Raw genomic sequence first — 25,230 nt, forward strand, 5'->3', positions numbered from 1 at the left:
AAATTGTGATAGACTTTTTAAATGTTCTACAATGTACACTGAAACGCTACAGTCCAATTCCCATTATAATGCTTCTTGCTGTACCATGGGTATGTTTATACATGGGGCTGTCAGGTAGATGGCAACAAAATAAGTGGGCGGCACGGTGGCACAGTGGTTAGCACTGCTGCCTCACAGCACCAGAGACCCGGGTTCAATTCCCGCCTCAGGCGACTGACTGTGTGGAGTTTGCACATTCTCCCCGTGTCTGCGTGGGTTTCCTCCGGGTGCTCCGGTTTCCTCCCACAGTCCAAAAGATGTGCAGGGTCAGGTGAATTGCCCGTAGTGTTAGGTAAGGGGTAAATGTAGGGGTATGGGTGGGTTTCGCTTCGGCGGGTCGGTGTGGACTTGTTGGGCCGAAGGGCCTGTTTCCACACTGTAATGTAATCTAATCTAAATCTAAAAAAAATAGATAATTCAAACAAATGGCCTGAGTTTAAAAACAGCACTGAGTTTAAAATTATAATGAGAAATCTCCTGAGTTATTGAAAATAATCAAAGCAATGATACAATTTCAAGCTTTAATCTGCATTTTAATATGTAATTAATAAAACAATAAAGCATTCAAATCTCATAAAATGCAATAAGATCCTTCAAACAAAATTGACAGTCAAGATTCAACGATAGCTTCATTAAAAAGTCAGTGTTTCTCACAAAATAGTGTGGTAGCAAAATAATCATTTAATACATGAAGGTGGAACAGATTTTTGTGCAGCGCCCACAAGAAACAGCCAGAATGTTGTGGATTTACTGAAATAAAGGTATTTTGAGTAAACGGTAACTGAGCAATCAGAGCTTCCCCTCTACGGTTTTATTCCATTGAAGTCTATTCCAACACAATCATTGACCTTCCATCCCAAAGACAATTCTGATCAGGAAAAACATCGCTTGACTCATTGATGCATAGTATTGATCCCAGATGATGCGGTGACATGTGGTGAGATTTTTCATGTGATGAGAATACAAGGCAGTGGGGAACACGACTGGTTTTTACAGACCATCACAAGGTTTTCAGGGTGGCACCACATTGACTCCACATACATTTATATAAGGAGCTTGTTTGCATTTGATAGCAGATGCCACATGAAAGATTACTCGACAGACTGAGAGTGTGCAGTATGGGGTAACATCTTAGCAGGGATAGAGAACTGGTTAGCTCACAGGAAGTGGAGAGTCAGGACAAATGAGTCATTTTACAATTGTCCCATTGTAATTATTGGGGTGTCACAGGGATCAGGACAGGGGCTTCAATCATTCACAGTCTTTATGAATGATTCAAGAAAGGGACTGAATCTGGTTAGTATTTTCACTGATGACATAAAGGTAGTGAAGAGAGTAAACTGTGCTGAGTAGATAGGGAGTATGGAAAGGGATATAGAGAGGGGAAGTGAATGGGGAAGAAAGTGGCATGTGGGGTATAATGTAGGAAATGTGAACTCGTTTACTTTGGCAGGAAGAAATGTAAACAGAGAAATTGAACAACTTTGTGGTACAGAGGGATTTGGCTGATCTGATATGTGAATCATAAAAGGCTGGTGTTCAGGAACAGGAAATCATCAGGAGGACAAATGGAAGTTGGCATTTATTGCAAGAGGAGTCAAGTGTAAAAGTATTAAAGTGTGAAACCAGTAACTGGTGAGTCCACATCTGGAGCCTGAAGTACTGCCTACAGTTTTGCTCTCATGTCTTAGAAAGGATCTGATTGCATTTGAAGCAATTCAGAGCAGATTCAGCACTGATTCCTGCGATGAAGGGAATGTCTTATGGGGAAAAATTGGACAGATTGGGCTTGTATTCATTGAAATTGAGATAAGTGAGTAGGAATCTTATTGAAAAGGATAAAGTCCTGAGGGGGCTTGATATAGTGGATAAATAAAGGATGTTAAACTTTCCGGGAAAATTTAAAACCAGGGCTACAGATTAAGAATGCATGATCTTTGATTTAAAATAAAAACAGAGAGAAATATTTTCTCTGGCATGATTGTAAGTAAGTTGAATCCTGTTCCACAAACAAGAGAGGAGACAGAGTTATTGACAATGTTTAAGGTTGTGTTAGCTCCTTTATTAACAAAAAGAGGAGACAGAGTTATTGATAATGTGTAAGACTGTGTTAACGTCTTTATTAACAAAAAGAGGAGACAGTTATTGACGATGTGTAAGACTGTGTGAGCGTCTTTATTAACAAAAAGAGGAGACAGAGTTATTGATGATGTTTAAGATTGTGTGAGCTTCTTTATTATCAAAGTAGTCAAAGGTAATGGAGTAAATAGGAAAGGAGAACTGAAGATATGGTCAGATCAGCAATTATCTCAGCACATTGTTGAATCGGCTTGTTGGGCTGAATGGCCTACTCTTTCCCCTTATTTGTTTGATCCTGTGTCTGCATGGTCACATGTAGGAGGTATTTTACGTTGACCAATAATAAGCAGACATTAGCCATTCTATAATGAATGTTGTTATACTGTTGGATTGCTCTTATTGGCATCTGGGATCCAACCAATTGACATTTCTCTGCACCGAACTTCCTCTATCATCTGTCCATCCATTCCACCAACCAGACTATGTCATTTCTAAATTCTCTACTATCCTCTTCACTTATGGCTCACCGCACTTCCATGTTTTGTATCAGTTACAAACTTTTGAAACTGTGCCCTGAACACACAGGTTTGGTCATTGATATATATTGAGCCCAGAGTGCCAACACACCCCTGACAATTCTCAACAATAGGACACTCCAACCTTTCTATTCACTGAAAAGCTCCTGTTTCCTCTCATTCAGCTGATTCCATAGCACATTGCTATTCCACAAAGTGACAACTTTGCTTACAAGTCTATGTGCAGCATTGTATGACATGATTTCTGGAAGTCCATGTAAACCACACAAACCACATTGCGTTCATCAAACTTCACTCTAATCTCTTCAAAACCTTCAAGTTATTAAATCCAGTTTTCCCTTAAGAAATCCATTTTGCTTTTCTTCAATTAAGGCATATTTGTCCATGTCAAAAAGTGTGGTGCAAGTAAAGCACAGCTGGTCAGGCAGCATCTGAGGATCAGGAGAGTTGACGTTTTGAGGATCAGCTCTTCATCAGGAACTGCCTGATCTCCAGCATCACTTTCTCCGTATTTGTCCATGTGACTATTAATTTGACCTCATATTATCATTTCTCAAAGATATTCCACCACTGTAGTTAAACTAACTGGCTAATAGTTGCCTATTAACCCAAGAACATTACTAACTATTCATAAACAAATAAAACTATAAGCTAGGTTTCAAGTCAATCATTGCAATCATTAGCATTCTTAAATATTATCAAATAAGACAATGTTTTATCAGAGCAATTCCAGTTGATAAACCAGTCAGTGACAATTGATCTAATAACAAATAGATGATCAAGGCAGTAAATCACACTAAAACTTCCGAATAAAAATGTCACAAGGTTTTCGCAGGACATTGGTCCCAAGGAACAGCGAGGGAAAAAGAAACATGATTAAAAATTAATTACAAATCAAATCAAAGCAAGATGTAAATGTTCAAAATGATCACATTCTGTGATTCAACATCATAAAGGTCAAATTTCTCAGAAATAGATTTTGGATATGAAAGATCATTTTAAAGACATTCTCTTTATGTATGTTTGTTATTTTGCTTTAAAATATTTGTGAAACTCTAACAGAAAATGATATCTGGTGGGTTCTGAACGTATCAAAAAAGAAGCTGCAATCCTAAATAGAATGGCATCAACTCTGCAGCACAAAACAGGCCATTCAGCCCAACGGGGCTGGGTCACTGATTATGCTGCATATGAGCCTCCCTCATTTCATCTTTCTCTAACTGGTTTGGCGTATGGCTCCAACATTCTTGGACAATGCCGGACAGCTTCTGTATCAGGCTCAGCTGAAACAGCCTGAACACAGTTTGGAATCAATTGGTGGGAAATCTGTGCACATGGAAGGGGTGACTCTCTGTGATCTTTGGTCCTTCCAGTGCTCAGCTTCAGGGGTGCACCAGGAATTCAGGTACAGAGGCCACATCCTTTTCTATCTGTGATGGAAAGTTATGGGGCCCTCGCAGAATTCCCTGCATACGTCCCTGATGTGCTGCTCTGTGCTGGGAAATTTGCTCTGCGCTGGGAAATGAGAGATGAAAGTTTAACATTGTGACTCAGAAACAGATGGCAGCACATTACAACTGTCTTCATCAGGTGGTTGTAGTTTTACTTGTCTCGCTGACCGTGCTGCTGGGTGATGGTGTTAACATGCAGTACCACAGGAAGATGAAAAACCCTGCAAGCAAAACAAACTATTTCAGGGACTTGGTTCGGTGTTTACATCAAGTATTTAACATTAATAAATATATTTTAAGATTATTCATTAAAGAACTAGATATTTAATTGTGAGATGGCCAACATTAGTTTGATGATCCAGAACAAGGCATATAGATCCTTGAATGAATGTAAATTGGGAGATTATTTTTAGTGTTGATGTAATTGATTTATTATTCTCCATACCAAGAATAGTGGTCTGATGAATTTCTCCTTCCTTTCTATCCCCTTCCTAAAAACACTCAGGAAAGTTCAATCACAGGGGTGATCACTCAGAAAAATGTCATCCCTGAAGGTAGAATGGACAGATTCTGCAAGGATCTGCTCCTCCAATCACAGGCTGGGTCTCTCCAAGCAGCAGTGGCAGTGGCATAGAAACAGCCTCTGATTTTCGGAACTTAGAGAAGGTGAGTGGCGGCAATGAGCAAACCTTTTGAGATGGAGAAAGTAAAGGCCCTGATATTGGAGGTGTCGAGGCTACAGACTATAGGAGGGACAAGAGACAGGGTGAGAGTGGAGCCATGGAGCAAGGTTGTTAGATGGGGGAGGGGTGGGGCGTGTGCTGTGAGGCTGGGAAGGGAGAAGTGAGGACAGGTGCAGGGAGTGAAACCTGGGGACAGAAAGTTGCAAATGGTAGAAAAATGCTGTAACCGTGGGAGAAGGTGTACAAAGGAGGAGAGAGGCTGCAAAGAGAGAATTCACTGCAAAGGATAGAAGAATCTACACAGGGGAGAGACTTTCACAAAGGGGAGAGAGTGGCTGTAATCAGGAGCAAACAGAAAGCTGAATGAGGTCAGGAGCTGCAATATGGGGGAAAGAGGTGATGAATGCTAGTGAAATGAAGCCTCTGTTAATTGTGTAATTCAATATTAGAACACAGAACATAGAACACTACAGCACAGTACAGGCCCTTCAGCCCACAATGTTGTGCCGAGCATTTATCTTAACCGAAGATCAACCTAACCTCTACACCCCTCAGTTTACTGCCATCCATGTGCTTGCCCAGCAGTCGCTTAAATGTCCCTAATGTCTCTGACTCTACTCCCATCTGGCAGTGCATTCTATGCACCCACCACTGTCTGTGCAAAAAAACCTCCCTCTGATATCTCACCCTTCCTCCAATCACCTTAAAATTATGACCCCTCGTGACAGCCATTATTGCCCCGGGGAAAGATCTCTAACTATCTACTCTATTTATCTATGCCTCCCATTCCCTTGTACACCTCTATCAAGTCGCCTCTCTCTCTTCCTCTCTCCAGTGTGAAAAGCCCAAGCTCACTCAATTTCTCTTCATAAGACAAGCCCTCCAATCCAGGCAGCATCCTGGAAAATCTCCTCTGCACCCTCTCTAAAGCATCTACATCCTTCCCCTAATGAGGCGATCAGAACGGGACACAATATTCCAAATGTGTTCTAACCAGGGTTCTATAGAGCTGCAGCAAAACCTCCTGGCTCTTAAACTCAATCCTCCTGTTTATGAAATCCAAAACACCATATGCCTTCTTAACAACCCAATCAACTTGGTGGCCACTTGAGGGATCTATGTCCATGGACCCCCAAGATTCCACTGTTCCTCCACACCGCCAAGAATCCTGTATTTAAACCTTTTTCATCATTCAAATTCTACCTTCCTAAGTGAATCATTCATATTTATCCAGGTTGAACTCCATCTGCCACTTCTCAGCCCAGTTCTGCATCCTGTCAATGTCTTGTTGTAGCCCACAACAGCCCTCACCACTATCTACGACACCACCCACCGTTGTGTCATTGGCAAACTTACTAACCCATCCTTCCACTTCTTCATCCCATTCACTTATAAAAACCACAAAGGGCAGAAGCCCTGGGGACCTCACTGATCACAGACCTCCAGGCGGAATACTTTCCATCCACGACCACTCGCTGTCTTCTATGGGCCAGCCAACTCTGTATCCAGACAGCCAAATTTCCCTGTATCCCATACCTCCTAATTTTCTGAATAAGCCCACCGTAGGGAACCTTATCAAATGCTTTACTGAAATCCATATGCACCACATCCACTGCTTGACCTTTGTCAATGTGTCTGGTCACATCCTCGAAGAGGTCAGTAAGGCTTGTGAGGCATGACCTACCTGACTCTGACAAAGCCATGCTGACTATCTTTAATCAAATGATGTTTTTCCAGATAGTCTTAAATCCTATCTCTCAGAATCTTTTCCAATACCTTGCTTGTGACAGATGTAAGACTGATTGGTCTGTAATTCCCAGAGGTTTCCCTATTCCCTTTCTTGAACAAAGGAACACCATTTGCCTCCCTCCAATCAGCCGATATTACTCCCATGGAGAGTGAGGTTGCAAAGATCATCACTAGAGGCACAGCAATCTCATTGCTCACTTCCTGGTCCAGCCCTGGGGACTTACTTATCTTGATGCTTCCCAGAATTTCCAGCACATCCATTTCCTCAATATCAATCTGTGCAAGCCTTTTAATCTGATCCATGGTGTCTTCACTATCAACAAGGTCTCTCTCTCGTGAATACTGAAACAAAAACCTCATTTAGGGCCTCCCCTACCTCTTCAGACTCCAGGCAAAGTTCCCCTCCACTGTCCCTGATCGTCCTCTCTCTGATCATTCTCTTATTCCTCACGCACGTACAGAACGCCTTTGGGTTTTCCCTCATCCTGCCCACCTAGACTTGGAAATAATCCTCGGCTACAGGATTACCGGTTAGTGAGGAAAGATGGATTGAAGATAGCTAGGAGGGGAATTTTGATCAGCTGTATTTCACAAAGTTTTGCTTTTATAGGTTATCCTATCACGTATTACTTCAACTCATCTCACATGCAGTGAATTATCCGAGGTGCAGTGACTGTGTCTGAGACAATCATGCTCCCACTTAGCAGAGACCTCGCCACTCCACAGCAAACATGTTTAAGGTGATGGATGTTTGATTAGAGTTTGTGCCAGTATGTTTTTTTCAAAAACCATTTGTTGCTTGATAACTTACTCTGATTAACTTAAATGGAAATGCAGTCTCCAAAATCCCAAATCCCAAATAAAATCTCAAGAGAAACCCTCAAAACACAATATTATTTTGACCTAAAATCTTATCAATATGAACAGTCCCGGTAATAGTCTGACTGACCTTGGAGAGGGTTGAGGATGCAGAACAGGTACATTGCAGTTACACTCTGAGGTCCATATGAGAAGAAAGCTATGCCATAGGTAATGCCCAGTAGACAGGTCAAGCCGAGTACAGTGATTACACTCTTTCTATCTCTCCCTTTCAATCTGAACACCTTCACACCCACAATTAGCAGCACGATTGAGTTACTCAGGAACACAAGTGCAAAATATGCAATATTTGTAACATAATGCACTGTCCAGTTTTTTATCCAACACCTGTTGAGAGGACAGAAAAATATATTAATTAAGATCCCTAAAATTATCCCAAGAAGAGTTTTGTGCAGAATGAGCTGATGATGTAATATTCATCCAAATTGGGAGGTGCCCATTTCAATTGGTCAATCCTGCTGCCACAGAGAGGGGGGTGGGTGGGTCGGCTCGCCCAGTTGGCTGGCTGGCTTGTTGACAATGTGAAATGACAACAACAGCATGGGTTCAGTTCCTGCTCTGGCTCTGGTTACTATGAAGGTCTCTCCTTCTGGATACGCAACAACGCAGAGTGGCTGTGCAGAGGCTGAAAGCCAGGTTCAGTACCCATAGGGATGGCCTCAACTGGGACCTTGGGTTCATGTCACACTACAGGTGACCCCACTTGACTATATACACTCACTATCTCTCTCTCTCACACACTCCGCAGTCCCTCTGTCCTGTGCACACTCTCTCTCAGAGACACACACATACAATCCCCACACTCACACTAACGCTCACACCCTCTCATGGACTTATACTCCATCACACTCATGCACAGACTACCAAGGACGCAAACGCACAAATGCACACTCACGCTCATGCTCTCAGATGCACACAATGACACTCTCGCATCCCCCCCCCACCACACACACACACACAAGCACTCACTCATGCTCATGCTCTCAGATATACACAATGACATTTTCTCCTCCACCCCTCCCCCTCCCCCCAACACACACACACACACACACACTCTCTCTCTCCCTCACATGCACGCACATACACATATGAGTCTCTGGAGTGAATTTGCATTTGCAGAATTGTAATAGCAGATACATTCTATTTTGTACAAAAAGCACACAATCTGCAGGCAGTCAATCATGTAACATTTCATAAATTCCTACTTTGGAAATAGAACTAGTCTGGTTTAAGATTGGGATACAGACAGACACGAACTTCACACCTTTAATACATTGTCTGAGCTGAGATGTCACCATTTCTTTATTAAACCTTCAGTTATCTTGAAATTTGACTTGAGAAATGTTCTGGGATTTACATATTATTGAAACGAAACCTGCAACCCATCCTAAAAGATGAAAGTTAACAGCAATTCAGGTTTGTTCACTATATAATTCCAGTTGCATGACACTGCGAGCTGTTGCTATAAATTCTGTGTCTTATGATCCTAATTAGAGAGCCATCGATTCTCCTGTTCCCTGGATGCTGCCTGACCTGCTGCGCTTTTCCAGCAACACATTTTCAGCTCTGATCTCCAGCATCTGCAGCCCTCACTTTCTCCTTCACATGGAGAAACAACCTCTTCGCTCTGATTGTATCTCTTTGTTTTCTATTTTAGCAGCTCATGGTTAATGTGTTCATTTAACATTTCTATTTGCAGACTTTTCACAAAATCATTAACTATGCTCCGGTTTCCTCCCACAGTCCAAAGATGTGCAGGTCAGGTGAATTGGCCACGCTAAATTGCCCGTAGTGTTAGGTAAGGGGTAAATGTAGAGGTATGGGTGGGTTGCGCTTCGGCGGGGCGGTGTGGACTTGTTGGGCCGAAGGGCCTGTTTCCACACTGTAAGTAATCTAATCTAATCTAATCTAATCTAATCTAATCTAATTTAATCTAATCTAATCTAATTCAGCAATTTGAGGATGTTTTATACTGAATAATTGAGTCTGATAATGTGTGAATTTACCATGAGTGTTAAATAAGTCAGCAATACTCTCAAAGCACTAGCTGTCTGTAAAAGGTATAAAGAAGAGTTTTACCAAGTAATATAAGGCTTATTGAGATTATATTAGATTTCCTGCAGTGTGGAAACAGGCCCTTCGGCCCAACAAGTCCACACTGACCCTCTGGAGGATAACCCACCCGACTCACTCCCCTATATTTACCCCTGACTAATCCACCTAACACTACGAGCAATTTAGCATGGTCAATTCACCTAACCTGCACATCTTTGGACTGTGGGAGGAAACCGGAGCACCCAGGGGAAACCCACGCAGATACGGGGAGAATGTGCAAACTCCACACAGACAGTTGCCCGAGGCGGGAATTGAACCTGGGTCCCTGGCGCTGTGAGGCAGCAGTGCTAACCACTGAGCCACTGTGCCGCCCCATATTGGATCACAAGCTGTATTTACAATTCCATCAAGCAGTCCCTGTTATACAGAAGTTGAGAAGGATTTTGCGGAATCCAAGATGGAGGACGGGAAAAACTTCTGCCTGTAACAGGGTACTCCTTTTTTGAGGTATTTTAGGTGTTGGAGGTGATTTTGTCAAGTTCCAGGAACAGCAATTACTGTTTTATATGCTGTTGCATTGTTTTGCAACTTTGAGGAAAAAAAAGTCAAAACAGCAGCAGTTTTATAAGGGAGAGGAACAGACAAAGGAAACACAAGGTGAGGTCAATGCAGGGGTGAGAGTGAGAGAGAGAGGAAGGAACCCACACTGACCCAGCAGTGAACCTGCACAGTTACTGCCTTTGCTGTTTGAATTCATGTATGGCTGGACATCGGAGTGCATTTGGGAAAATTAACAAACAGGGAAATTCACACCCGATCTTGAAGGAACCAGTTTGGGAGAGGTCACGGCACAGAAATAGAAATAGATGAGTGGATGTTTTAAGCGTGGCCTTACAGCAAGTCTGTCGTAGTGTGTAGAGTGAGTTCTTTCTTGATTATATGTTTTATTGAGATATGTCACTTGATTAAACTAAAAATATAAGCCATAAGTATTAATTTAACCTGGAGCAGTATTCTGTAGAGGAATAAGACAGTGCTATTTTCTGGGCCTCTCGATTGAAAGAAGCAAAAATGGCTTTGAATAGAGAGATATGCTGTTCTCATTGGATGTGTGCGTTTAGGGAGAGTTTACGGGTTACTGAGGGTTATATCTGCGATAAATACCATTGGTTATGAATCCTATCTGATCGAATGGATCAGTTACAGAGATAGTTATAGGCAATGAGGAATTACAAGTGCAAAGGGATGTGATGGATGGCAGTTATAGGAAGGGGGAAACAAAGTCTCAGATATAGTCACATAGATGGGTTAACTGTAGGAAAGATAAGAGAGGTAGGCAGCTAGTGAAACATCAGAATGGTGTGTTGCTTCCCTGGTGCCAGGATCAAGGATGTCTCAGACAGAGTGCAGAATGTTCTCAAGGGGGAGAGGGGCAAGCAAGAGGTCATTGTACACATTGGAACCAACCAATTGGAAGGGAAAAGGTTGAGATTCTGAAGGGAGATGACAGAGAGTTTGGCAGGAATTTAAAAAGGAGGTCCTCGAGAGTAGTAAAATATTGATTACTCCTGGTGCTACGAGTTAGTGAGGGCAGGAATAGGAAGATAGAATAGATGAATGCATGGCTGAGGAGTTGGTGTATGGGAAAAGGATTCACATCTTTGGATCATTGGAAGCGCTTTTGGGGTAGAAGTGACCTGTACAAGAAAGACGGATTGCACCTAAATTGGAAGGGGACGAATATACTGGCAGGGAAATTTGCTAGAGCTGCTCGGGAGGATTTAAACCCATAAGGTGGGGGGTAGGACCCAGGGAGATAGTGAGGAAAGAGATCAATCTGGTACAGTTGAGAGCAAAGGCGAGTCAAACAGTCAGGGCAGGGAGGGACAAAGCAGAGAACAAGGTAGGACTGATAAATTAAACTGCATTTATTTCAATGCAAGAGGCCTAACAGGGTAGGCAGATGAACTCAGGGCATGGTTAGGAACATGGAACTGGGATATCATGGCAATTACAGAAACATGGCTTAGGGATGGACAGGACTGGCAGTTTAATGTTCCAGGATACAAATGCTACAGGAAGGACAGAAAGGGAGGCAAGAGAGGAGGGGGAGTGGCATTTTTGATAAGGGACAACATTACAGCTATACTGAGGGAGGATATGCCCGGAAATACATCCAGGGAAGTTATTTGGGTGGAACTGAGAAATAAGAAAGGGATGATCACCTTCTTGGGATTGTATTATAGAGCTCCTAATAGTTAGAGGGAAATTGAGAAACAAACTTGTCAGGAGATCTCTGTTATCTGTAAGAATAATAGGACGGTTATGGTGTGGGATTTTAACTTTCCAAACATAGACTGGGACTGTCACAGTGTTAAGGGTTTAGATGGAGAGGAATTTGTTAAAGACAATATGTGGATGTACCTACTAGAGAAGATGTAAAAGTTGACCTACTCTTGGGAAATAAGGCAGGGCAGGTGACAGGTGTCAGTGGGGAAGCACTTTGGGGCCAGTGACCATAATTCCATTAAGTTTAAAATAGTGATGGAAAGAGATAGACCAGATCTAAAAGTTGAAGTTCTAAATTGGAGAAAGGCCAATTTTGACAGTATTAGGCAAGGACTTTCAAAAGCTGATTGGGAGCAGATGTTCACAGGTGAAGGGACAGCTGGAAAATGGGAATCCTTCAGAAATGAGAGAACAAAAATCCAGAGGAAGTATATTCCTGTTAGAGTGAAAGGAATGGCCAGTAGGTACAGGGAATGCAGGATCACAAAAGAAATTGTGGGCGACACGGTGGCACAGTAGTTAGCACTACTGCTTCACAACGCCAGAGACCCAGGTTCAAATCCCGCCTCAGGCAGACTTTCTGTGTGGAGTTTGCACATTCTCCCCATATCTGCGTTTCCTCTGGGTGCTCCAGTTTCCTCCCACAATCCAAAAATGTGCAGGTTAGGGGAATTGGCCAGGCTAAATTGTCCGCAGTGTTAGGTGAAGGGGTAAATGTAGGGGAATTTGTCTGGGTGGGTTGTGCTTCGGCGGGTCGGTGTGGACTTGTTGGGCCGAAGGGCCTGTTTCCACACTGTAAGTAATCTAATCTAATCTAAATGGAGGGTTTGGTCAAGAAAAAGAAGGAAGTATATGTAAGGTATAGACAGGATAGATCGAGTGAATCCGTAGAAGTGTATGAAGGTTGTTGGTGTATCCTTAAGAGGGATATCAGGAGGGCAAAAAGGGGACATGAGATTGCTTTGGCAAATGGAGTTGAGGAAAACCCAAAGGGTTAATACAAATACATTAAGGACAAAAGGGTAACTAGGGAGAGAATAGGGCCCCTCAAAGATCAGCAAGGCGGCCTTTGAGTGGAGCTGCAGGAGATGGGGTGATTGCTGGGTCTCTTACTGAGATATTTGGATCATCAATAGCCACAGGTGAGGTGCCAGAAGACTGGAGGTTGGCAAACGTGGTTCCACTGTGTAAGAAAGATGGTAAGGACAAGCCAGAGAATTCTCGATCAGGGAGCCTGACATCGGTGGTAGGCAAGGTGTTGGAGGGAATCCTGAGAGACAAGATATACATATATTTGGAAAGGCAAGGACTGATTAGGGATAGTCAACATGGCTTTGTGCATGGGACATCATGTCTCACAAACTTGATTGAGTTTTTTGAAGAAGTAACAAAGAGGATGGCAGAGCGGTAGATGTGATCTATATGGACTTCAGTAAGGCGTTCAACAAGGTTCCCCATGGGAGACTGGTTAGCAAGTTTAGATTTCACAAAATACAGGGAGAACTAGCCATTTGAATACAGAACTGGCTCAAAGGTAAAAGACAGAGGGTGGTTTGGAGGGTTGTTTTTCAGATTGGAGGCCTGTGACCAGTGGAGTGCCACAAGGATTGGTGCTGGGTCCCCTGCTTTTCTTCATTTATATAAATTATTTGGATGTGAGCATAAGAGGTATAGTTAGTAAGTTTGCAGCTGACACCAAAATTGGAGGTGCAGTAGATAGCAAAGAAGGTTACCTCAGATTACAATGGGATCTTGATCAGTCAATGGGCTGAGAAGTGGCAGATGGAGTTTAATTTAGATGTGAGGTGCTGCATTTTGGGGAAGCAAATCTTAGCAGGACCTATACACTTAATGGTAAGGTCCTAGGGAGTGTTGCTGAACAAAGAGACCTTGGAGTGCAGGTTCATAGCTCCTTGAAAGTGGAGTCGTAGGTAGTGAAGAAGGTGTTTGGTATGCTTTCCTTTATTGGTCAGAGTATTGAGTACAGGAGTTGTGAGGTCATATTGTGGCTGTACAGGACATTGGTTAGGCCACTTTAGGAATATCGCGTGCAATTCTGGTCTCTTTCCTATCGGAAAGATGTTGTGAAACTTGAAAGGGTTCAGAAAAGATTTACAAGTATGTTGCCAGTTTTGGAGGGTTTGAGCTATAAGGAGATGTTGAACAGGCTCGCTCTGTTCTCCCTGGTGCGTCGGAAGCTGAGGGGTGACCTTATAGAGGTTTATAAAATCATGAGGGCCATGGATAGAATAAATAGACAAAGTCTCTTCCCTAGGGTGGGGGAGTCCAGAACTAGAGGGCATAGTTTTAGGGTGAGAGGGGAAAGATATAAAAGAGACCTAAGGGGCAATGTTTTCACGCAGAGGGTGGTACATGTATGGAATGAGCTGCCAGAGGAAGTGGTGGAGGCTGGTACAATTGCAACATTAAAAGGCATCTGGATGGGTATATGAATAAGGAGGGTTTGGAGGGATATAGGCCAAGAGCTGGCAGGTGGGACTAGATTGGGTTGGGACTAGTCGGCATGGACGGGTTGGACCGAAGGGTCTGTTTCTGTGCTGTACATCTCTATGACTCTAAATGACAGTTGATTATCATTGGGTAGATGTTCAAAGATCGAATGTGACATTTTGCTGGCTGCTGTTTCATCATCAGAAATGACTGGTTTATATGAAACAGTTTAATGTTTCAGGGTAAAATAGTGCACACAGGAACGTTGCGTGTGCATTAACCATTTGGGGCGATTATCTGTGAGAGTGACTCGTGGCCTCGAGTCTCCTTTCAAACATTCCGTGTTGACAAATGATGATTCTCCAGCTCGAGTTCTTCATGGATTAAAATATTCAGTGAGGAAATCCACATCTCAATGCTTTTTAATTGCTCTAAAAATAGTGTTAAAGTCAGGAGCTAATACAAAGTGAATTAAGTAAATGAAATAAATTCAACGCCTCCCAAGGTATCTTTGGAAAGTGAAGACAGGAGGAATGAGAAAGAAAGCTCTAGACAACAATTTGCAATCTCTTATTTACACTTTTAAACAGGATTGCTAACTCTCCAATGTATTTTTGTAAGTAAAACAATCAGTTGGATTTATAAATGGTCTTCAGTGGTTTATATTTTTCAGCAAAGCTGCTTCCCAGAGATAAGTGAATGAAGAGGACAAAAAGCCAAAGGAGAGATTCAGAGGGATGATTAAAAGTTTGGATATCAAGGTCGTTTTTAATGTTTTGTGGAGAAAGGGAGTGAATTGGAGGGTCTTCAGGAGGCAATGCCAGAGAATGATGAGGCAAAAGGAGTGAGGAATGTTAAAAATGGGAGTTCTGGAGAGTTGAAGGGAGGGAAGTATTTCCAACGATATAGGGAAGGGAAAGGTCATGGAGCTTTTAAAGCAAGGATCAGAATCATAAATCGGAGAAGGAGGAAGATCAGGAGTTAGTGTAGATCAGTGAGGACAAAGGAAAGTGGATAATTAGGACTTGGTGCAGAAGAAGAAATGACTGCAGAGTTTGTGATGAGTTGAAGGACGCAGAGATGGAGAAAGAATACTGGAATAGTCGAGGCTGGAGACAACAAAGATACAGAATCATAGAATCCAGAGTGTGAAAACAGGCCATTCAGCCCAATATGTGAGGGGTTCAGCAGCAGATGGGCTGAAGAGGAGGGAGAGCTCGGGGAGGGACATGTACAGAATATTGTGATGGGAAACATTTGCAGCTAGAAGCTGAACCTGAGGTCATAGAAGAGACCAAAGTTTTAAAGATCAGCCTGAGGCTGTGGGGCAGGGACAGGAATAGAATCAATGGCGAGGGGATATAGGGTGTGAATGGGGCCAAAACAACAGCTTCAATCTTCCTAATATTTAGTTGAAGGAAGTTAAAATAGTTTCAGAAGTGGATGTTGAAAAACAATCTGGCAGCATGGAAACTACAGATGTTTCACATGATGGTGGAGAAGGAGACTTGCTATTACAATAATGTCAGCAAGCTCCTAGTTCGGGAGCATGGCCCACAATTGGATTCAGAGATAAGGGTACAGGCTCGTAAGGGAAGCCATTGTTAGAAGTGTTCTGGCCATGGTAGGGAAGAGCAGTGAAGTGAAGGAAATCCCATGGAGCTGGATAATAGACAAAATCTCAATGAGATCCTTTCACCCCTCCTGTAATTTTGAACTTGCTGCAGCTGAATGGATTTGATAAAAAGGAGGCAAATAATTATCATCACAAGAAAAGTTGCCCAGTCCGGATGGGAGGCACCTTTGGGTAATTGATGGTATCAAGGGTGGAAATTGGCAGTGGCTGTCATCTCATTCCTCTCCTTGGATATGGGAGCAGTGCCAGGATACTGGTGGGTTGCTCATGTTGCAGCCCTGCGTAAACTAGAAGCTTGAATAAACCCAGTAACTACAGGCCAGGCAGTTAATGTCAGTGATGGGGATCTTCAGAGACAAGGATTCACACAAAATGGAATTGGCATTTTGTGAAGTATAGGATTCACAAATGGAGGTTAGAAGGTCATTTAAAAAAAGTCTTGTGCTTGACTAACTTGATTGAGTTATTCAGAGTAACAGTAGCAGGTACACCACACTGAGCTTGACTGACAATCCTACATTGGTTGTTAGCATAATTCTTTGCACACTGGATTATTTAGTATATGCTGTCCAATTGCAGAAGCACATCTAATGTTGGACACTATGTTGTGAGTGTGGGCTAATGATGTGTTCCTGAACCTATCGGCCCTGTTTATTGCAGACAGAAAGAACATGTACACCCACTGCCCATTTCAACTCAACAAAATGGATGATTGCCATTCTTTGGTTCATTTCTCAGGGCAGTGCCTTGACCAAACAGAGTCAACCGTGCCTGGATTAACATTTAACCAAGGCTTAGCATGAACCATGCTCACATAAAAATTAGGAACAACAGTGGACCAATCAGCCCCTCAAACTGGCTGTGCCACTCAATAAGACCATGGGTAGACTGATTGTCACATCAAATTGCCATTCCTGCTTCCTGCTGATAACCTTTCATTGCCTCCTCAGCAACAGTATGTCTATCATTGCCTTAACATTATTCAAGGACAATGCTTCCACCATTGCTTTTGGGAGAGAATGGCAAAGACTCACAACCCTCTGAAAGAAAAAAAAAGCCTGTTTTAAATGGGGGCATCTGATTTTATAAACAGTGATCCCTGGCTCTTGATTCCCCATGAGAGGAAATATCCTCTTGTTATGAACTAGGCCAGACCACTCAACACATTCTTAAGCAGGCAGCACAGACCATAACTTTGCAATTTGTTTGAAGTGGACAGTGAAAATTACCCAGATTAAGTAAGCACGTTTGAGTACCAAGTTTAAAAGAGACAAAAAATTTATTCACAAAATTACACAATGAAACAGAATAAAGAACCCCTACAGAACTCAATCTACCCAAACGACTTAATTATGCTATTCTGAATATACACAACAGTTCCAAAAAGCAAAATCCTTTTAAACACCAGTATAAATGGAACACATGCTTACAGGTTGAAGTTAGAAGGACAGAGTGAGTTTCCACACAGCTCACTGTTGAACTCCCAACCAGTTCTGGACTGAATTAAACTGCTCAGCTCAGCTAGAGAGCTGACCACTCCCCTTTCATTATACAGGTCACTTCTAAAACATGACCACTTTGACCTGAAGTCTCATCTGTTTACATACAAACAACAATCCTCTCAAAATCCTTTCCATCTCTGTACCAGACCAGTCTGATCAGAGCCGAGCCTGGTGTATTACCCCTCGGAATAATATCAAGAACAGAGTGTCCTTGAGCCAAGGAACAGCTTTTAGGAAAAAAACAGCTTTGTGACGCTCTGTGCATGTACCCTGTCAAGACCCCTCAGGAACTTATATCTATCAACCAAGTAATTTCTTACTGTTCAAAATGCCAGTTGATTTTTTTAAAACATGCGTCATTGGCTGGGCCAGCAGTTATTGCCCATCCCTCGCTGCCAAAAGGGCAATTAGAGTCAACTGCCTTGTTCTGGATCTGGAGTCGCATGAAGGACAGACCAGGTAAGGATGGCACTTTCTTTCTCTGAAGGACATTAGTGAATCAGATGGAGTTTTCCCAACAATTGACAATGGTTTCATGGTCATTATTCCAGAATTTTTTTTATTGAATTCCAATTCTTCCATCTGCCAGGGCAGGAAGCAAACCCTGGTCCCCAGAACATTACCTGGGTCTCTGGATTCACACCTAACACCACGAGGCCATCACCTCCCCTGTCCAACCTTTCCTCACAAAGCAATCCTCTCATTCCACATATTAGTCCCGGTAAATCCTCTCTGAACTGCCTCCAATATATTGACATTGTTTTTGAAATAAGCTGACCAATATGGGAATTTTGGAAATTTAAGATAAAATGGATTGATCATTTCATTAGCCACTTCTTTTCAGACCCTGGGATGGAGTCCATCAGGACCCAAACACCTGTCAGCCTCCAGGTCCATCAATTTATTCAGGATCACTTCTCCAGTGACTGGGATTTTCTTCAATTTCTCCCATCCTTCTATTTCCTGACTGTCATCATTAACTTCTCTGTGGTAATGTCTCAGCCAATCAGAGTTTACCGGCTCACCAATGACAACTCTTCTCTCTTAAAGTATAAATGTTGTTGCCCCCATCAAATTGGTATCCTTACAAATTGTCCTGATGAATGTAAGACATAAAGCTTTGACAAGATGCATCTTTCTTCAGCAATACAAAAGATAAACTGTTTCCAGTGGTAAAAGGGTCAATACCTGGGGAGCGATGGGGAAAGAGTAGGAGAGTAAGGATGACTGGATAGTTTTACCAAAGGAGCTGGCACAGACTTGATCGGCCAAATGGCCTCTTTCTCTATTGCATTATTTTATTTACCAGTAACTTCTTAAAAGTTAAATTATTAAAACTTACATGCTAGAAGGGGCATGATCGCCATTGAGAAGGATTGAGTACTGGCCATAATTTTCTGTGCGTACTCCAATGATGATTAAAAGCACACCAGCTGGGAGGCCTGGGAATACAAATGAGCACAGTTACAGAGAGTACTGACATTATTCTGTGATTGTGAATGGACAACATTTATTAATAATTCTGACTACAGTGAGAATTACACTCCAAACCAATTTAATATTATCAATCAGGCTCACAGTGTGATTTAGCTTCAAGTGATAGAAGCTATATCTATTCACACACAGGACCCTATCCTTTGGAGGAAGAAGATATTTGCCCATACATCGTATATTCTTCATTGAGGAAAGGGTTATGGAAACGGTCAATCCGTGCTGCTTTATCCATGACAATGCCTTGACATCGCAATTTGGAGGGACCAGTGTTGGACAGAGGTGGACAAACTTAAAAATCAGACGACACCAGGTTATAGTCCGACAGCTTTACTTGGAGCCACTAGCTTTTGAAGCACTGTTTCTTCATCAGGTGGTCGATGACCTGATGGAGAAGCAGCAGTCTGAAAGCTAGCACCTCCAAATAAACTCTAACCTGGTGTTGTGTGATGTTTAAATTTGACTACACAAAGTATGCTTGCCTGGCCGAGTTTAAACATCTAACTAAGACTAACAGCTTTGAGTTACTGCTGCATCTCCATCCCAAACACGGTCTGATCAATCAGTACCCTCGTCTTACACTATGAGTTGATGGTCCCTTTTGAACATTATTTCCTTGCATTCCAGTCTTAATGACTCAAGAGGAAAGTGATTCAGGTTGTGTTTATTTTAAGCAATATTTTAGAAGTAACCTTGCAGAGCAAGAGTTCAAACTGCTCTTGGAGACCTGTTTCCTTGTTTCAATTTGTTTTATTTGGCTTGAAATGAAAACTCTTGGTTATATTTGTCAAATCCACAGAGAATATAAACTGAGACAGTGTATGACAAGCTGCTGAATTCACTCAGAGCCCCTGCTGTGTAGCTGATATAGAAGAATTTCACTCCCCCTAGATTCCACTATACGGGAGTGTCAGACACACAAAGAGGTCACTGACGTTAAGACTCAGACTTCAGATGTTGGCAGGTTGCTGTGGGGTGCTGTGCTGGGAATGTTGAATACAGTTGGCAGGGCTTCTACCCAGCATGGAGCTGCCCCCTGACTCTGACTGTTTTTCTGCTGAGTAATGTGAGTACAGTCAGAAATGAGCTGCCTGCTGTGTTTTGGGGAGTGGTGACAGATTGGAAAGTGAAAGTTACTGTCAGAATCCTTCACTTCCTGCTACAGCAACAAGAAGGTGGCAGCTTTCGGAAGAAAACTTGTTCTTTGGTTTAAAATACCGGCCTGTGTGTATGGTCATGCTCGGCACATATTAACATGTGTCTCTCAGTGATGACTCTGGGGGACCTCACCCTTCAACCTTTCAGCAATGAATTTAGATTCCTAACACCCAGCTTTCAATCAGAGACACAGTTCATTGCTGGAGGAATCTCTCTAATTAATCAAGAGAAACCCTCTATCTATTAACACCATTAATGCCATTCTCACAAGAGGGGATGGTGTCTTTGATTGGTGCTGTCTCAGGGTTACATTTCAAGGATGTTTCATGCTGTATTCATTCCCAGCTGGAAGTAAACCTGGACTATCAAACATCACTCCCATTCTGTTTTCGGTCTGGGTTTGAATCTGTTCACTTACCAATTACAATTCCTACTTTCACCAAGTTTGATCCTAATTACACTTGGCCTGAAATTTGACAGAGATTTTCTCCTGTTATGTGACAGAGACAGCCAGAACCCTTAAAGAATAGCTGTTTTATACTTCAGCCCCTTTTCTTGTAACAATGAAATAAAAGTTGTTGCTACATGAGACAGTGAGAATCAGACTATGCATTTACAAATAACTCAGTGACAGAATACTTCACACTCACCCCAACCGAGAAGGCAGAGTTTCAGCATGTAAAACCGAATGTAAATGTTGAAGACTTTGATCAGCATAAGGTACAGGTGAAATGCTTCAATTCCCATCCATGTAAAACTGCAAAGCAGTGAGTAATGCAGCAGGGCAGCAATGGCTTTACACAGCTCATCAGTGCTCTTGGAACTGAACACTGTGCTGGTTAAGAAGCTCACATTGAGAAGAAACAAGGCAGCAGAGAGATTCACGTGGATCTGGATGGAAGCTTCCTTTTGTCTTTTTCTGAATGAAGGGAAAAGAAACAGCAGACGGTTACCTCAGAGTGCAATGGGATCTTGATCAGATGGGCCAATGGGTTGAGGAGTGGCAGCTGGAGTTTAATTTAGATAAATGTGAGGTGTTGCATTTTGGAAAGGCAAATCAAGGCAGGACTTACACATTTACTGGTAAGGTCCTGGGGAGTGATGCTGAACAAAGAGACCTTGGAGTGCAGGTTCATAGCTCCTTGAAAGTGAAGTCGCAGGTAGTTAGGATAGTGAAGAAGGTGTTTTCCTTGATTGAACAGAGCATTGAATATAGGAATTTGGAGGTCATGTTCCAGCTGTACAGGACATTGGTTTGGCCACTTTTGGAATATTGTGTGCAATTCTGGTCATCCTCCTATAGGAAGGATGTTGTGAAACTTGAAAGGGTTCACAGAAGATTTACAAGGATGTTGCGAGGGTTGGAGGGTTTGAACTCCAGGGAGAGGCTGGATAGGCTGGGGCTGTTTTCAGTGGAGCATCGGAGGCTGAAGGGTGACCTTATATGGATAGGATAAATAGACAAGGTCTTTTCCCTGGGGTGGGCAAGTCCAGAACTAGAAAGCATAGCTTTGGGATAAGAGGGGAAAGATTTAAAAGGGACCTAAGGAGTAACTTTTTCAAACAAAGAGTGGTGTGTGTATAAAATGAGCTGCCAGAGAAAGTGATGGAGGCTGGTACAATTACAGCATTTAAATGGAATCTGGATGGGTATATGAATAGGAAGGGTTTCGAAGGATATGAACCAAGTGCTGGTAAATAGGACTAGATTAATTTCAGATATTTGGTCAGCACGGACGAGTTGGTCTGAAGGTCTCTAACCGTGCTGTATATCTCAATGACTCCATTTGGGAGAAAAACAGCAAGCTGATAAACATTGACTTTGAAGACTTCCTGCATCTGGAGATGCCTGAGGCAGGTGAAGCATGTGCCTCTGGTTGTTTCTATAACTGCCATCTCCTGGAGCAGGTGGATAACCTGAAGGCACAGCTTGAGGGGTCCCTCTCTACAGCAAGCCCCCCTAATCAGGAAACTCCCCCTCTCTGACCACCTGCTAAAGGTGTGCTGGAAGGAATGGTAGCTCGATGATCAGTCTGGCCTCAGTGTGGATACACCCTCTATGGTCCTCAAGTCCTGGAGTGGGACTTGAACCCAGAGCTGCTAACTCAGAGGTAGTGACACTGCTCACTGCAGATACCATCTCTGACCATGACATACTGAGGTACAATCTGAAAGTAAAGTGAATCACTACTCAGCTACAATACTCTTAGAATTAATATCAAACATTAAAACAGAAGTAAGCTTTGTTTAATGAACTTGCTGTTGTGAATTACTCATGAGCTCTATCTTCAAGGAGACATTTGTTATATATTGTGATTGTACAGTGAGATCATTGAGAATGGCTTCTTCTACATGAAATTTCATCTTTGATGATTAAAGTTCCTACCTGAGAATAAAGTGGATGATTAAAGTAATTGCTGTGAAAATGCCAGAAACACCACAACCAATCTGGGTGATGGATGTTAGCGATCTCAATGTCTTCTCATCCAAGTGTTGGTTCCCATCGATTTGCTTTATAACAGAAAACGAGACCATTGACATGAGGATTGGGTAATGTTTTCTTCAACTGAGTGACACACCCGACTTTCACTGCACTTTCCCTCACCTCCGGGTTGGAGTCCCCCTGTGATATCTACTCATCTCCTGTTGAGAAGCCACACAAACACCTGATCTAAGGCCAGGTCAGTCTGAAAGCAGCCACAAAGATGTGCACACTCTGAACAATTCTCTTTTCTACTCTGAGCTGCTGGGCCTCCACACAATCCCCAGAACGACAAGCTCCACATCAGATACTCAGCACCTGGAGAGTAATGGGGGAATAGCTCTTGTCCATATTCTGATGCACTGCTGTTATTTTCTTCATTCTGGGATTGTTGAGCAAAATCAACATTTATTTCTAATCCTGCCTTGTCCTGTATGACTCAGCGCCTTACTAAGGTACGGATCATGGTTAAGAAACAAGCACACTATTGTGTGATTGGAATCACTGCTCATAACAGACCAGGCAGCACATTATCTGCTTGGATTAATGACCTGATTATCTCATGAGCCTGCACTAATTCCTGATGAAGGGCTTATGCCTGGAACATCTATTTTCTCCTGCTCCTCGGATGCTGCCTGACCTGCTGTGCTTTTCCAGCAACACACTCTGATCTCCAGCATCTGCAGCCCTCACTTTCTCCATGTGGACCAAAAACAGGCAGAGGTTATCTTCATATAAATAGGCCATGTAAGGAAGGCAGGCTTCCTCAATTCCCTGAAGGAAAATTTGCTGTGAGGATAAATGGGAAGGAAGGTTGATGACTAATGTCATTAGGCAGCTGAAAGAAAACCAATGAGGTGGCAGAACAAATAACTGGAACAATTCAATGTTAAACTAGAAGTCTGTCCATACTGTGTACAAGGCCTTGGTGTGGCCACATCTCACTGACTGTTTTCGGTTTGGTCCCCTCAGATAGTTGGGGAGATTGAGTCCCTGGAAGAGGTTTTGAGGACAGCTGCGTTATTGACACGGAGTCTGAAGCTTCATGGAGATCAGAGCAAACTGAGCAAGCTGGGCCTTCTCACTTTGGAAAAGTGCTGCCTTTGAGGGGATATGATGAGGACTGGGAATTTTCCCAGAGCTGCTCCCACTCCACCTCAATCAATCTAATGGGTTCGGGCAGAAATCACACTGCCACACATAAAACGGCCTTTGACCACATTTCCGGAAAAGTTTTGGCATCAGAACAGAAGCCAATTCAATGAAACTCCCAGTCCTAATGGTGACAATCCTGGTGGGATAGGCAGTGAAGACAGTTGGGCTGTGGGAGATGACAAGTGAGAGGTGGGAATAAGTATGGGTTATTAAGACAGCACTTGGGTTACGTATTCCGAAACAATTCACTTCCCAAGAGCCATAAACCTCTAGAAAAAAACACCAGCACACACTGGGAGTGAGAGATTTACTGCAACCAATCCAGAGGGAGCTGGATGAGTTTTGGTGAGTGGGAGACATCTTGATCTGCCCAAGGTGAGTGGATTAACAGTGATTGTGACATCAGTTGTCATTGTCTCAGGGACCTATCAGGGTCAGTGTGACACTTCCCAAAGCTCCTCCCATAAATTTGGATTTCCCTCAGATTTAATTTCTCTTGCCTCCCTGTAAAGATGGGATAACTCTGGAAGCAAGGAATGGGGGAAATGGATGGGATGGGATGGGATGGGACTGTCCTAATAAAACAATTGGTCTCTCTTGTCCGTTTTTACATCTTAATATGCAATGAAGGATTATTGGAGTGAAAGTTTGTTGATCGCAGCCAAAGTGGAATTGGCCAAAAGATACAAAATATTGCATTACATTGACCCTACCAGCAAGACCGCAAAGAAAGTCAGGTGATTGCATCGACAGATGACTTCATTGACTGTGTTTTGTGTTGTGCAGCCGGAATCGTTCCAGTGACCCTCAGCTGTGTTCCCTGCAATAGAAAGGGGCAGCACTGAGAACGCGATCCTTGGGTCCAGCATAATTGAAATCTTTGATAACATGACCGTTTTCCTTACCATTTTGTTGTAACTCCCAGAAGACACATTTTGGAATGGCCTTTACCGAGTATGAAGAAAATGATCAATAAATCTTTACCACTCTTAACATGAATATTTCCTTTTAATCAATTGAACAATGAAAAGTGAAAAATGTCCTTACCGGTGATGATTTGTTAAATACAATTATCACAGGGTCTGTCAGATTATCAAACGCTCTATTCCCCACTTCAATTCCAACCACACGATTTAGAACAGTTTGATTTTTTACCTGAAAAGATATACATATAGTTGCAGTAGAATTTCTGATTAAAATCAAATGAAGAAAAGGAATGAACAGCAGCCTAATTTCTGGGTGAAGACAGACTCCACTCACTATAGTCAAACGTACAAAGTGTTTGGATCGAGGTCTTACCCTTGTGCATTCAGTCATCCCACCTGTATGATGGACTGGGATCAATGGTTCTCATCTCCACCCAGCTCCCACTGCTGGCTCGAAGGGTCATACCCTGTCTGAGTTGAGGGACAAACCGTAATGGAAGGAGAAATGATGAACATTGAGGTGTATTTATTGACAAAGAAAACAGCCAGGGCAGAAAGATTCCAAAGGACTCAAATAACCAGAATGTTCTGGACCAAGTGCATGCCACACCATATTCCATGAACTGTGGGTGTTGGTATATCAGTAATGGGTAAAATAGCATGGGCTCT

The 25,230-nt window shown here is 42.7% G+C and overlaps 1 protein-coding gene across 1 annotated transcript; it reads right to left on the minus strand.

Annotated features, from left to right (window-relative positions):
• Positions 1–4,160: 4,160 nt before the first annotated feature.
• LOC148147387 (adhesion G protein-coupled receptor G2-like) lies at positions 4,161–24,598 on the minus strand (the record flags this gene model as incomplete). The annotated part of the gene is made up of 7 exons (XM_087995609.1): positions 4,161–4,326; positions 7,487–7,743; positions 18,692–18,791; positions 20,649–20,917; positions 22,385–22,509; positions 24,349–24,455; positions 24,541–24,598. Coding segments are annotated over 7 exons (1,002 nt in total), but the record flags the coding sequence as incomplete, so codon positions are not given.
• Positions 24,599–25,230: the final 632 nt, after the last annotated feature.

This window comes from Chiloscyllium plagiosum, unplaced genomic scaffold, assembly GCF_037043375.1.
Source record: "Chiloscyllium plagiosum isolate Xiang-an unplaced genomic scaffold, Cpla_swu_hap1 HiC_scaffold_17, whole genome shotgun sequence".
Classification (NCBI taxonomy): domain Eukaryota; kingdom Metazoa; phylum Chordata; class Chondrichthyes; order Orectolobiformes; family Hemiscylliidae; genus Chiloscyllium; species Chiloscyllium plagiosum.